This window comes from Scomber scombrus, chromosome 4 (assembly GCF_963691925.1).
Source record: "Scomber scombrus chromosome 4, fScoSco1.1, whole genome shotgun sequence".
NCBI classification, from domain to species: domain Eukaryota; kingdom Metazoa; phylum Chordata; class Actinopteri; order Scombriformes; family Scombridae; genus Scomber; species Scomber scombrus.
Window position 1 is genome coordinate 1,358,227 of NC_084973.1, and position 14,641 is coordinate 1,372,867.

The window sequence follows — 14,641 nt, forward strand, 5'->3', positions numbered from 1 at the left end:
GCTCAGTGCTGGGAAAGAAACCATGGCTCCTGACTCCAAGCTGACTCAGTTTTTGGGCAGTCTTGCCACAGGTAAAGTTGTCAGTTTGGTTGTCAGTGATGCTGACATATCTTCAGCTTTCTAAATCAGTAAGATCTTGTATTTCAGCAACCTGTGTGCTGACGAAGACACAGATCCAATTTGAGCCATGTCAAAACTGTTGAATTGGTCTCACTGGAGGGAACTGAATCCTCTGTACCCAGGACTTTGGCTACTTGCGCATAGGTCTAGGCATGGCATGGAGAACCTGTTTTACATGGGCTGACCCTTGACTTTGCCATCATGATTCCCACATGGATGTTGCTGTGGCAATCCTGCATTCATAGGTAGCCAACCAAACCGTAGGCCCCTTCAGAGGCATCAAAAAAGATATGAGCCTTTTGACGCCACCTATGTCTGTACTTGGTGGGACAATGCATCTTGGTAGGTGCACAAATTTATCTTCCCACTGCCAAGTAAAGACTTGGGTTGGATCAACTCATCCAAGCCAACTCCTGCTTTCCAAAGATCATGGACAAGGATTGTTGGAAGCTGAGGAGGACTCCAGAAGGACTTAACCAGGCAGTAGTCTGCTGTTGAGGGTCTGTCCATCGTATTCGTACAAGCAGTTGAAGACAATACTTGTCTTGCCATTGTGATGGACTACATGATTAGGTAGATACCGTGACTCAATGGAGGAATCCATAGACTCAGGGGACAATTGTTTGACATACCTTGCCAGAAAAGAGCACATTTTATAGGTCTTATCATGAACAGACAGCAGGGGGCGTTCCTGATGTTTGAGTCAAGGAAACTGTAGTGGCAGGTTATCTTTTTTGTGTAGTCCTGTTTTGCTTTCGTGATGCCACGGGACAGGTTGGCTCTTGCTGTTCTCAGGCCAGTTTCATCCCCGGCTCTGAAGGCGTTTTCTCTGGCCCTCAGCAGCTGATGGACATCCCCTGTCAGCCATGGCTTCTGGTTAGCCCGAGTGATGATGGTCTTTGTGTGGGTCACATCATCCATGCACATACTGATGTAAGAGGTAACAGGTCTGTGTGGTTGTTGTATGTGGCTGCTTGCTTGAACATTTGCCAGTCTTTTGTTGCAAAGCAGTCCTGAAGAGCAGAGGTGGGCCCCCTCTGGCCACACACATACCTGCTTCCGAACCGGTTTGGTGACTTTTACTCTTGGCCTGTATGCTGGCATTAGCATAACAGTGATGTGATCAGTAGGACTGTAATCTCCCAGTTGACTAGTCGTCATGGCGGCGCGTCTAGACGCAGCGGCTTGGTGCTCCCCTTTTCGGTGCTTTGTTTGGCTGTTTTTTGTGTGTATTACTCGTCTCGAATAACATCTATAGCCGATTACACAGCGAGCGAGCTGTTACAGTCGAGTTTCTCCGCTCCCACGACATCCCGGTGGATATAGCCAGGCGTCCCGGCTCTCCGTGGATAACCATCCCTGAGGGAAGGCGATGAAGAAGGCGCAGGGAGAGGAGGCAGAAGAGAGGCTGCAGAGCAGCTGTGCTGGTAAGACTACGGAGGCGGCCACACAAACCGCCGCTTCCCAGCATCTTCCTCACCAATGCAAGATCCCTCTCCAACAAGATGGATGAACTGAAGCTACAGGTTGCCACAAACAACATTGTGAAGAAAAGCTGCATTCTGCTTTTCACAGAGAACTGGCTTCATTCATCCATTCCAGATGCATTTATTGAATTAGCGGGCTTCACAGTACACCATTATGACAGGACTAGGGACTCTGATAAGAGCAGAGGAGGGGGGGTTATGCATGTATGTGAACTACAGTTGGTGTACCAACACTAAGACTGTCGCCAGTTATTGCTCCGCGGACCTGGAGTATGTAACTGTTAAATGCAGGCCCATATATCTACCTCGGGGGTTTACTGTTGTCATGGTAACAGCTGTTTACATTCCACCGGATGCAAATGCTAACTCTGCCCTGGGACATTTACATGACACCGTTAGCTGTCAGCAGAGTATGTATCCTGAGGCTGTTCACATCATTGCAGGGGACTTTAACCATGCTGATTTAAAGGCAGTGCTCCCTAAATTCCATCAGCACGTTAAATGTGCTACCAGGGGAGCAAACACACTGGACAGGGTCTACTCTAACATCAAGAAGGGCTTTAGGGATAAGCCATTACCACACCTGGGCCAGTCAGACCACATGTCCCTGCTCTTAATACCAGCATATACCCCCCTCAGAAAAAGTGTTCTTACCACATCTAGAACTGTTACAACCTGGCCTGAAGGTGCCTCTCAACAGCTGCAGGACTGCTTTGAGTCAGCAAACTGGGATGTTTTCGAACATCAGGAGATAGAGCAGTACACAACAGCTGTCCTGGGTTACATCAAGCACTGCATGGACACTGTCACTGTTGACAAATGCATCCGGGTTTATCCCAACAAGAACCCTGGATGACTAAAGAAGTGCAGTGCCTGCTAAGGAAGAGGAACACTGCCTTCAGGTCTGGTGATGGGGTGCTGTACAGTGCTGCTAGAGCCAATCTGAAGAGAGGCGTTAGAGAGGCCAAGGCTGCCTGCCTACAGGAGGAGGATTGAGGACTGTCTCCAGAGCAACGACTCCAGGCAGGTGTGGCAGGGGGTCCGGCACATCACCAACTACAGACCCAGTAACATCTCGTCTGTTGTTGGTGACGCCTCACTGGCAGAGGAGCTGAACCACTTCTTCGCCCGCTTTGAGGTGGAGTCACCGGAGGCAGCCACACTAAATCCACCAGCCCACAACAGTCACATCCTCAAGGTGGAGGAGCATGAGGTGAGGTGTACGCTGAGGGCTGTGAACCAGAGGAAAGCTGCAGGACCTGACGGCGTCTCTGGACGGGTGCTGAGGGACTGTGCGGATCAGCCGGCTGGAGTCTTTACCAAGATCTTTAACCAGTCACTGTCTCAGTCTGCCGTCCCTTCCTGCCTGAAGTCCTCCACAATTGTCCCACTCCCGAAGAAGAACAACACCAGCAGCCTGAGTGATTACCGACCAGTAGCTCTTACACCTATCATTATGAAGTGCTTTGAGAAACTGGTCCGGAAGCACATCACTTCAAATCTTCCACCCAGGTTTGACCCTCACCAGTTCGCATACAGAGCCAACAGGTCCACAGAAGACGCTATAGCCACAGCTCTCCACTTTGCTCTGTCCCACCTGGAGCAGCAGGGGAGCTACGCGCGGCTGCTCTTTGTGGACTTCAGTTCAGCGTTTAACACCATAATCCCCAACAGACTGGTGAACAAGCTGTCAGACCTGGGAACATCTCACTCCATCTGCCTCTGGATCAAGGACTTCCTGTCTGACCGCTCCCAGAGGGTGAGAGTAGGCCCCCACATCTCCTCAGCGCTCAGCCTAAATACTGGATCACCTCAGGGCTGTGTGCTGAGCCCCCTACTCTACACCCTCTACACCCACGACTGCACCCCCGTCCACTCCAGCAACAGCATCATCAAATTCGCTGATGATACCACTGTGGTGGGGCTCATCTCTGGGGGGGATGAGTCTGCATATCAGGACGAGGTGGAGCAGTTGTCAGTGTGGTGCACAGAAAACAACATGGCACTGAACACTACCAAGACAAAGGAGCTGGTCATAGACTACAGGAGAAATAAAACCGACACTCCGCCCCTGTTCATTGGCGGGGACTGTGTGGAGAGGGTCACAGACTTCCGGTTTCTGGGAGTTCACATAGAGGATGACCTGACCTGGAGCATCAACACCACTGCTATCATTAAGAAGGCACAGCAGAGATTGTACTTCCTGAGAGTACTCAGGAATAACCAACTCTCACAAAAACTGCTTGTGTCCTTTTATTGTTGCTCCATTGAGAGCATTTTGACCTACTGCATGTGTGTGTGGTTCTCCAGCTGCACAGCTGCAGAGAGGATAGCGCTCCAGAGGGTAATCACCACAGCCCAGAAGATTATCGGCTGCCCGCCCCCCTCCCTGAAAGATCTGTACAGTTCCCGCTGTTTTAGGAAAGCTCGCTATATTCTCAGGGACTCATCTCATCCAGGACACTCGCTGTTTCGCTGCTGCCCTCAGGCAAACGCTACAGGACATTGAGAGTACGCACTAATAGATTCCAAAACAGCTTTTACGCTAAAGCCATAAATGCACTAAACAGCATTAAATAATGGCAATTATTTATTTATTTTTGTTTCTGCACTTTAAAGACGGCATTTCAATTTCGTTGTGCTTTGTACAATGACAATAAAGACTTTCTATTCTATTCTATTCTATTATTGGTCAATACGTTCTGGCTCGACCAAAATTCTGATTGGTCGATTTTTTGCCGTGTTAATTTCATCAGGTGGAAAGCACTAATTGCTAATGGGGGTGTTTTCAGAGCACCCCTGTTTCACGGGTAACAGTCTGTCTTCAGAACACCCCCCTTGTTTTCACTTTTTTTGGATTAGCCCAACCCACTGGAGACAGATTGAAGAAAGTACTAGAATACCTTGGTCTGGTGGTTTGCTGAATATTTATTTAATTGTGATCGTTTAATTTACAGTCAGTCCTCCTCTACCATGTCAAAGACATCGGCAGTGTGGCAGCATTTTACACAAATAGATAACGGACGCCCGCAAATGAGATGTATTCTCCCGGAATCTGGAGTGAACGAGGAAGAGAGCGCACCAGAGAGTGACAGCGCGCGCGTGTGACTATAAATGCAGCGCGTGTGAGAGCAAAGCGTCCTCTGTGTTGCCGCTTATTACACCGATCGCATCCCCCGCCCCCGGACAGACACATAGTGTAACAACCCGCCCGGAATGGACCTCCCTGAAATGACTTTCTGCAGCCTGGGATGTCTGAACATGGCATATCACCTAAAAACGGTAAGCTAACTTGTCTGCGTAATGTCGCCCCATCTGTTTTGAGTAGGCTACATGAACATATCAGAATTGGCATATTTCAATGTTTTAGTCTAATAATCGCTTCATGCAGGCGCACCCGCCCGCAGCGACGGTAGCATCCCCAGACAGACGAAGCTGAGCTCCCATGTTCAGCCTTGCTCTGTGCGAGGACATGCACAGAGCGGCTGAAATGATAGTGTCTGTCCGTTATTATAACATATGACAAAAACAATTGTCTAAATGATGTTGCATATTCCTCAACAGTTCTTGTGCTGATATCACTAGTTGACATAGTACTATTTTCGGAAATCATAGGCTATGATACTGCGCAGGTGCACGTGATGCAACGCTGTCAGGGCCGACAGACTCGAGTAATGACACACTCGAGTCAGTGCAAAATAATTAGGTCAAAAACGCGGGGGACGCTTTGCTCTCACACGCGCTGCGGTACTTCTTCTGTACTTGTCGGTAGCGGAGTCAGGGATGTTGTCATTAAGCCATGTTTCAGTGAAAACAAGCACACAGCAGTTACTCACCGTCCGATTCGCTGACCTCAGCAGTCGTATGTGATCCATTTTGTTGTCCAAAGATCGTACATTTGCCAGTATGATGGATGGTATGGCTGGGCGAGTTAGACTAGCAGCTAGCCTGGCCCGGATGCCCCCGCGCTTGCCCCTCTTTTGTTTCCTCGCACACCGCTTCCCACGTCTCCTTTTTGGGGGAGGAGTGGCAGTCAAGTCCGGTGTGGTCGCAGGCCAGTGAAGTAATCCGAGCTCCTTAAGTGTCTCTGTTGCAATGTCCAAAACGTTGTAAGGCTTACTCTTGCAGATGTCTAGCAGAGCCTGTCGACTGTACTTATATTCCGACGTCGATATACGAGACGAACACAACAAACTTTCGGACAAACACTTATTAAACAAACAAAACACTGTATTTTCGGGAGAGCCAGTGGTCTACACGCGCCGCCATGGTAACAATACATATTATAGTCATATTCCAAAAGAATAACATAAAAACACAATGCAAGTAAGCTATGTTAGCAAGAAATATTCCACCATGTCCTCATGTTCTGAACTAGGAAATGATGCATTACAATCATAAAGCACACAAAAGAACAATTTTAGGACTAATAATAAATCAGGTAATAGTGGTGTTCCCCAGGGCTCTGTCCTTGGCCCCCTCCTGTTCATTATTTGTCTTCTGCCGCTTGGTCACATTCTCAGGAAACTTGACATACAATTCCACTGTTACGCTGATGATACCTAACTCTATCTTTCCACTAAGCCTACTTTCACTCTGCTATCCATCGCTCTATCCGACTGCTTACTGGAAATTAAATCATGGCTCTCACTCAACTTTCTTAAACTCAATGGCGAATAAACTGAGGTCCTCCTCATTGGTACCAGATCAACTTTAGCAACACTCAACACTTTCTCCATGTCCATCAACAATTCCATTGTTCCTACATCCCCTCAGGTAAAGAGCCTGGGTGTCATCCTGGACAGCACATTATCCTTTGAAGCACACATCAGTAATGTTACTTGGTCTGCATACTTCCATCTACGTAACATCAATCGTCTCCGTCCCTCACTTTGACCAACCTGCACCGCTATCCTGGTAAACACCCTGATCACATCCCGTCTGGACTACTGTAACTCGCTCCACATTTGCACTTCTGACCTTTAAATGCCGCCTGAAAACCAAAGACTATATAAGAAATGGACGTAACATCCGTGACGTCACCCATTGGTTTGTGGACTGCAGCTCGGAAGCCAATAGTTTCGGATCTGGGCAGCGCCATCGTGAAAATTTCCGGTGCATGCCGGGAAAAATAAAAACAGGGATTCTACTCATATGGGCATCAGGAGGAGCAAGAGGACGGAGCAGGGGAGGTTGCCACAGTCTACAACGGCAACCCGGTGATGCTAATCAAGTTAGCTGTTACGACTAACTATAACCACAAAACTCTGGAGAAAACTGTCGGTGTGAAACAAGTTCACCTGTCAATCACGACGTAGCCACGCCCTAATGCATACCCTGCTTTATTGTCAATTATAAAATCAGGGAGGCCAAAATTTCACAAATGAACATCATACTGCATTGAAGAAGGCTTTAAACTAGCGATTGAGACCATAAACACATTTTGAAAATGTTTACTGAGGTTAGAAATCAAGTGAGAATTTGGTGAATTCTCCATTGACTTGTATAGAGATGGAAGTCCTTTTGTCACCAAAACGGTCGCCCCCTGGTGGCCTTTTGATAGAATGCAGTTTTAAGTTACTTCCGCGTTGGCCTCATTTCAGAGGACTGGAACTCCCCGCTTGCTGAAAACGCACCTACTCAGAGTGGCATACTCTGTCTCACACTAACTATGCAATCACGTTCTTGTTTATTTATTTTACTAATGCACTTTGTAGTCACATTCATATTTATTATTTATCTTTGCACTAAATGTTACCTGATTTATATTGTTTGATGTACTGTTGTTGTGTTTTATGTGCCTTGTAAGGTGTCATTGAGTGCTTTGAAAGGCGCCTTTAAATAAAATGCATTATTATCATTATTATTATTAATATTTATACCAACAATGTTTGTAATGTTAGCCGAGACGGGTTTGACATTCACATTTGTGTATGAGTGTACAAAACAGGCATCCACTACCGCTCACCCACTGGAAAATGTGCAGAATAACAGCAGATCTTGCCTTAAAGCTGCAGTCTGTAATTATTTTTGTGTTATATTTGCTAAAATTGTCATTATGATCTGACAGTAGAAGTGCAGCGCGTGCTAGCACTCGGTCAAAAAGATTTTTCTCTCTTTCGACCCTTCACATGCGTGCAGCGTGCACGGCAGGTTCCTCTGTGGGGACGGGCTTAGAAGGCAGGACTGCAGCAGAGAGGAAGAAGGAGGGACCTTGAGGATGAACTCATTCAAATTTTCTGGCTAAATCCACTTTTTTCTCATAACTAGATACTGCAGCTTTAAGGAAATATGACATAATCAACTACATCAAGTGCGCTAGGACCAGACTAAGAAACTCACAACTTTAAAAGGGGATTGACAACAATTATAACAATGAAACAAAAAACAGTAGACTTTCCTACACTTACATCCAGTATTACTTTGTAGAAGTCTGGTGTCATTTGCATATGATTTAATGAAGGTAAACAAAACTGTATGTAATGGCACTTTGCTCTGGTGCAGTACTTGTCAAATACTTTTTTTTTTTTTATCATTTAAAAGTGAGGTGCGGGTGTCCTCTACATACCAGTAAAATACAGAGAGAGGTTTCGGCAGCTATTGAAAATAGATAGAAAAATGATGACCCGTCACTGCTGTTTGTTGTACATAAAAAGAAAAAAGAAAAAAACAGGCAGGTTCTACGGCGGGTGCTGATTCAGTGTGTTGATCAGAAGTATTTCGGTACTCTAGTTCGGAACTGCTGCAGATGTTGAAGCGCGATATGCGAAAGCGCACAGATGAGCAGCTTTTATGGGACTGACACAGAGTAGAAAGCAGCTGTGGACCACAGATAGTCTAATAATAGCTCACATTAATTTATATCAATGCAAACTAATTTACTGACTTTAACCATAGCAAATGTTGCTTTTTGGAGCTGATAAAAATACATCTAATGAATAGAGTTTTTAATTAAAATAGCTTATTTACATTTTAAACATTATTCTATTTGCTCCATGCATTATGTTTACACTGGTGGATAAAACTACAGGAGTGTCAGTGAAATGACTATGTTCCAGGAACATACGTCATTCAGAGACATCTGTTGTCAGCAGTTTTTGACCCATTTTGACCAAAACACCATCAACTTCAAACCTGATTTGAATTTCATTGTCAGGAAAATAATAGCCTGAGCGCTGTTTGCACTGGTTGTAGCAACGTGAAAGTAGGGCCCACTGTGTGCATATAGAAAGTCTACTTTTTGCATTGCAATTGATTGAGGCTAAAACAAAGCAAGAGTCAAAATATTTCATACTAGCTCAAGACTTTGCCCTTTCTCTTTCTCTGTCCTCAGTCAGTTCAGTCTGGAAACCCTCAAGCATATCTGACTGTAGCCACATGTCAGTCAGAGTGAAGCAGCTGCATTAATATGTCATGTCATGTGTGATTTATCTGAATTACCAGTTTCTAACTTGTGAGTACTATTTATGACAACCTTTCAATCATAATTGAGACTGGGAAACTGAATCTTTCAGAAGGCTGAAATAAACCCCACAAGCTCAGATGCAAAATACAACAGTGGAACCTGAAAAAGCTAACAAACATGGATGCTTTATTTATCATGCAGTCCCAACTCTGGCACCACTGTAAACAGGGAATCTTTCCTACCACTATGTTCACATGATGTGAATGCAGCATTATGTAAATGATATTTTGGTATTTTCTTTAAATGTTTTATTTAATTTGTGCCAGTTACAAATGGCGTTGACAGTTCTGACATTTAAGGGTGAGGGACAGAGCCCAAAATAGAGGGAGCTATCATATTAGTGGTGCCACATCAAACACTTTGATATACACCTGCTCGGAGTATAAATTGTTACACAAACAGAACACAGTAACACATTATTTTAGGTTAGATCATTTTCAAGTAATTTCCTAGATATTCCTGGAAATAACTATGTAATTTGGGGGAAAGAAACTGTCCAGTTGGTCCACTTGCATTCTAATAAACTGGTAGTGTGACCTTGAGTGTATTTAAGTGTACAGCAGGACAGCTGAGCACAAACAAGTTGAAATTTGTCAACAGGCAGGCATATAATTCAGCTAGTACTGGTAAATCAGGTCAACAAATTTGGGATGAGGTCCTCATTCACTGTCCATCACTGTCTAAATGAACAGTTGCTCCTAACGGCAGCATTGTGTGTCACTCTCGACCTCACTTTATTAGACAAGACACGCCTTCTCAAAACTTTGCGACCTGTGATGTGACAATATAACAAGAATAAAGTTTCCTGTAATAAATTACTAATTAATATTTGATTTTTTTTCTAGGAAACTTGCTGGAAATGATTTGGAAATGATGGACTTGCATCACAAAACATTATGTCTTTCTCTGTATTTGACAATGTGTCTCAGGAGGTAGAGCTGGAAGATCGGCGGTTTGATTCTCGATTCCAACAGTCCACATGTTCAGTTATATGTAGACTGGCACCAGCCTGCCATCAGTGTATGAATGTGTATGCAAATGGCTGAATGTGACTTGTAGTGTAAAAGCATTTTGAGTAGTCAAAAGATTGGAAAATGCAGTCAATTTTTACCATTTAAGCTAATAAATAACACTGAGATACATGTAAAAGGATCAGTAGCTGTATTCAATTGACTGGAGCACAAACTTATTACAATATTAACATTTCAATAAATGTTTAGAAAGCATACAAAACATTTGGATGCTGGATACTTTGTGACAATACAAGGTGCCCATTTTACAAATTAAGAGTGACAAACAGCATAAGCATATTTAAAAAAAAACTACACTCAAATACTCATTTTAACACATGACACACACACACACACACACACACACACACACACACACACAGACACACACACACGCACTCCTCAGTTGTTGAATTTGCAGTCCATGGGTTGTCTTTTTTTTTTTTTTTTAAACCATAGGGTGGAATCAGCCATTGTCGCCACCCTACATATTTTAATATCAGTTTTCCCTCAAAGTGCTGTCTCTCTGAAGACTCCAATCAGACTGTGAGGACGTTCAGGATAATCCTGGCGGGACCCTGTCCTTGATCCTGCCCTTGACCCAGCTCTAGAGCTTGCCCTTGACCCCAGTTTTGAGCTGTTTCCTCTGTGTTCCAGAGACTGGATTGCAGAGCAGGTGAAGGAGCTGAGGTCTCCACAGCTCCGCAGGTGCAACAGACCAGGCCTTCTCCTGGGGGGACGAGGGAAAGTCTGGGAGGACCCTTCCACTGGCTGCTGCTGCTGCCGCTGGGGAGGCTGTGGCTGACAGTGACCCATCTCTGATTCAGTGAAAACCTGAAAAGAATGACACCTCATGTTAATGTTTCTGAGACCATAGAACACACTAAATGTTAGTATATTGAGTTTTCAGTGATAAAGCTCCAGATGAACTCCTACCTGTTCTATGTAGCTAGCACAGCGTACAGCCTCTTCCATGTGCTCTTGATCAGACTGCAGGACATTTCGTATGCTGTCCACCAGCTCCTGAACCTCAGGGGTCAGGCCCTGGGCGGCAGGCTGCTCCAGGATTTTCCTGACCAGCTGCTGTGTGTGTTGGTAGCTCTGGTAGTCCACCATGGAGGAGGGTCGGGGCCGGTGGGGCCTCCTGCTACCATTGTTCCCCCGTCGAAGTGTGACCCGGCCCTGGGAGTGGGCAGCCAGTGTGGACTGGGAGGTCTGGGTGGAAGAATCTGTGGTCTGAAGAGAAGGAGTGATGGGAGCATCACTGCTACGTACTATAGGAGAATACAGAGGGAAAGGACAGAGTTAAGTGTTCAGGTTCTTTTCTTCTTACTGGTCAGGTGTATATCAGGTGTGTGACATAGGGCGCTTTCACACCACTAGTTTGAGTATTTGGTCCACACCAGGCAGTAAAATAGTTACTATGTAGCATACAGGCTGCGGTGTGGTCTGCGTTCACACCTGCAAACGAATCAAAATTCTGTTATGCTGTAGGTTAATACAGGGCAATCTGAATTTCCCACTGTCAGAAACTTAGTTGGTCCAGGTTTGCGTTCTCACCAGAGGGACCGCACCAGAGGTCGGCATTTGGTGCGGAGTCAAGAGACCACGTCTTTTTTGGAGGTCTCGGTCCGCTTGGTTTAGTGCGCACCCGAGTGCGATTGATGCTTTCACACCAACGAAAACGAACCGAACTAAGAGCTTTTGGTCCTAATGGACTGTTTAGTGCGCACCAACTGCTGTTGGTGTGAAAGCGCCCATAAACTCAAACCTCTTACTCTGCAAACAGTAACTAATAATGAACAACCTAATAAACCATAAAGAAATGTTTGGTTTTAGGTTAAGTCACAGAAGTAGAGCCTGTTGTCCCCATGCAGAGTTTAAACTGCTTGAATGGATTTCTGACATTCTACTAAGTCAATGTGTGTGTGTGTGTACCGATGAGTGTCTGGTCTCCAGTGGCCGTCCCACTTCTTATTAATAACTAATAATAACTTTGTTTATACAGCACCTTTCAAAACAAAGTTACAAAGTGCCTTACAGTGCAAGTCAGATATCCAAAGTAAAAACAATGACGATATACAATTATTATAATAACGCAACAAATATGTAGCCAGACAAACAAAGCCAGACGATAAAAGTGAGTTTTGAGAAGAGGTTTAAAAGATGACACTGAGTTTGCCTGCCTTAGATCTCCAGGCGGCCAGTTCCACAGCTGAGGGACCCCAACAGCAAAGGCCTGGTCCCCTCTAGTAACAAGTTGAGATTTAGGGAACTTCAGTAGGGCCCTGCTGGAGGATCTCAGGCAGCGGTTAGCCTCATAAGGTGTCAACAGCTCACAAATATAGGTAGGAGCCTGACCATTCAAAGCTTTAAAAACAAGCATTAACATTTTAAAATCAATTCTAAAACTCACAGGTAACCAGTGAAGGGCAGGACTGGTGTGATGTGGTCTCTTCTCCTAGTACCTGTTAAAAACCTGGCTGCAGCGTATTAGGATAACTTACTTTTTATTGAGCCATTTAGTCATGTAAATAAGTGTTTTGTTTGATTTCCTTGTATTAAGGTTACTGTGTAGGTCCTCCTTACTTGTTATGGTGCTTGATGGAGCAGTCCAGGTATCAACTGAACTATACTATCTATACTATCTACTATCTATAAAGTCAGTTGGGGTTCCGGTGCCTTTGTCTTATTTATTAAGCATTCATTTTCTTAGTCTGTTTGTTTGTTTGTTTGTTTGAGTTACATTTGCAATGGAGAGCACAGTAAATAAATCTTCACCTCTGAGAAATCCAGAAGTCTGCTGAGTCTGCCTATTTACCACCTTCCTGGACATTCAAGCTCAACTACTTTACACCCCTATTTATATATATAGAGTGATAGATTCGGCTACTAGTGGGGCTCATGACACCATAGAATCTAAAATGTCACAGTAAATATGTAAAGGAATTTTCATATATGTGTCATATATGAAATGCTTCTAAGACGAGCAGCTTCTTCCCAATTAAGCCAACCTGGTTTTATGAATGATGCCATAGAGACAGCACTGTTGTGTTGAGTTAAAAATGATCATCTCCCTTCACCTCCAGTCTATCTCTACACTGTCAACTTGAGCTAATATTAGCCAGTTGCAGATATATTAATATCAGTGTAAATGTGGGCCGATAAGAACTTGAGTGCAGAAATGCCAAACTAGATTTGAGATCACTTCGATACAGTGTCACCATTACATAACTGAGCCACCAGACAAGCTCTGAGAAGTTCATTTCTCAACTGCAAAATGTTCTGTTGAGTATATAAAAAGTCTAAAAGGATCCCTATCAATATGTGTTAAAAAACATTACTATTGGCTCATGTAGGCCTCTTCTTTTAGTTTGTTTTTGTTTTAAATCATAAATATCATTATAGGGCTCAAAATTCCAGCATCAGTCAGGCTATACACTAAACTATGAAATAAAGGTATTATCTAAAGCAGTCATATTTAACTCCAATAATTAAAAAAATATATCATTAAGTTACTTTTTTGGGCATTTTATGCCTTTATAATAAGTGACAGTCAAGAGAGATGGGAAATGACACACAGGAAAAGTCCACTGTTGGAATCAAAGTGCAGACATTGTAGTTATTTAGCATGTAGCTTAACCTGCTACAGTAGTTTGCCAAGTGTTTAACCCCAATAGATCTTCACTTGCACCCCAGTTTGGCCTACAAGGGCCTCACATGCCTGTGGAGCCAGTCATCACCACATATATTGTAAATGCACACAAAAGGAGTCTATGTGGGGTTGAGGATGATTGCTTAGATGAACTCCATTTGTAGTCCACCTGCAGTACAGACAAACATAACTGCTGATGGAATTTCGACCAAAGTCTGTGTTAACAACTTAAGCTGTGATCACGAGGACATGTTGGATGGGTCATTATGGGTTATTGTTGCTGATACCGTAATACTCACAGTAAAGGATAAACTTGGCTGGATTATTAATGATTCACACCAGTAAATCATCACTTGTTATATTGAAATGTGTTAAATAATAAAAAGACAAATGATGAGGTTCAGACATCAGGAATGATGAAGTGACACCTGTGCAGATGAAAATCATTGCTGGTGGTTTAAAAATGGTCAGGATCGTCACAGACTGTAATTACTGTAACAAGTTTAATCACTATAGATTTGGCACAAACAATCACACTTAATGTATTTTATATTGTGTGAGTTTTAACTGATTGACTGATCTGGGGGAAAGGAAACTCAATATTAAGATTAGGACTTTTAACCTTGCTGCAAACTCATTCTGTCTTAGAGAAACTAAACATCTACTGAACTGACTGGTTGATTGATTAAAATCTAGAATAGAATTTAAAATCCTTCTCCTCACTTTTAAAGCTCTTAATGGTCAGGCTCCATTCTATCTTAAAGACCTTATAGTACCATATGTACCTACCAGAACACTGTGCTCCCAGCATACAGGCCTACTTGTGGTTCCTAGTATCTCTAAAAGTAGAATGGGAGGCAGAGCCTTCAGTTATCAGGCTCCTCTCCTGTGGAACCATCTCACA

The 14,641-nt window shown here is 44.0% G+C and overlaps 1 protein-coding gene across 2 annotated transcripts in view; it reads right to left on the bottom strand.

The window, feature by feature from the left end:
- Window positions 1-10,216: 10,216 nt before the first annotated feature.
- fam189a2 (family with sequence similarity 189 member A2) overlaps window positions 10,217-14,641 on the bottom strand; it is a 32,494-nt gene continuing 28,069 nt past the window's right edge. For both annotated transcript variants that reach the window (XM_062417393.1, XM_062417392.1), the window contains 2 exons: window positions 11,019-11,356; window positions 10,217-10,916 (listed from right to left, as the gene is read on the bottom strand). In XM_062417393.1, coding sequence (XP_062273377.1) covers window positions 10,593-10,916; window positions 11,019-11,356 — 662 coding nt within the window. In that variant the 3' untranslated portion in view covers window positions 10,217-10,592. The remainder of the gene's footprint in view (window positions 10,917-11,018; window positions 11,357-14,641) is intronic.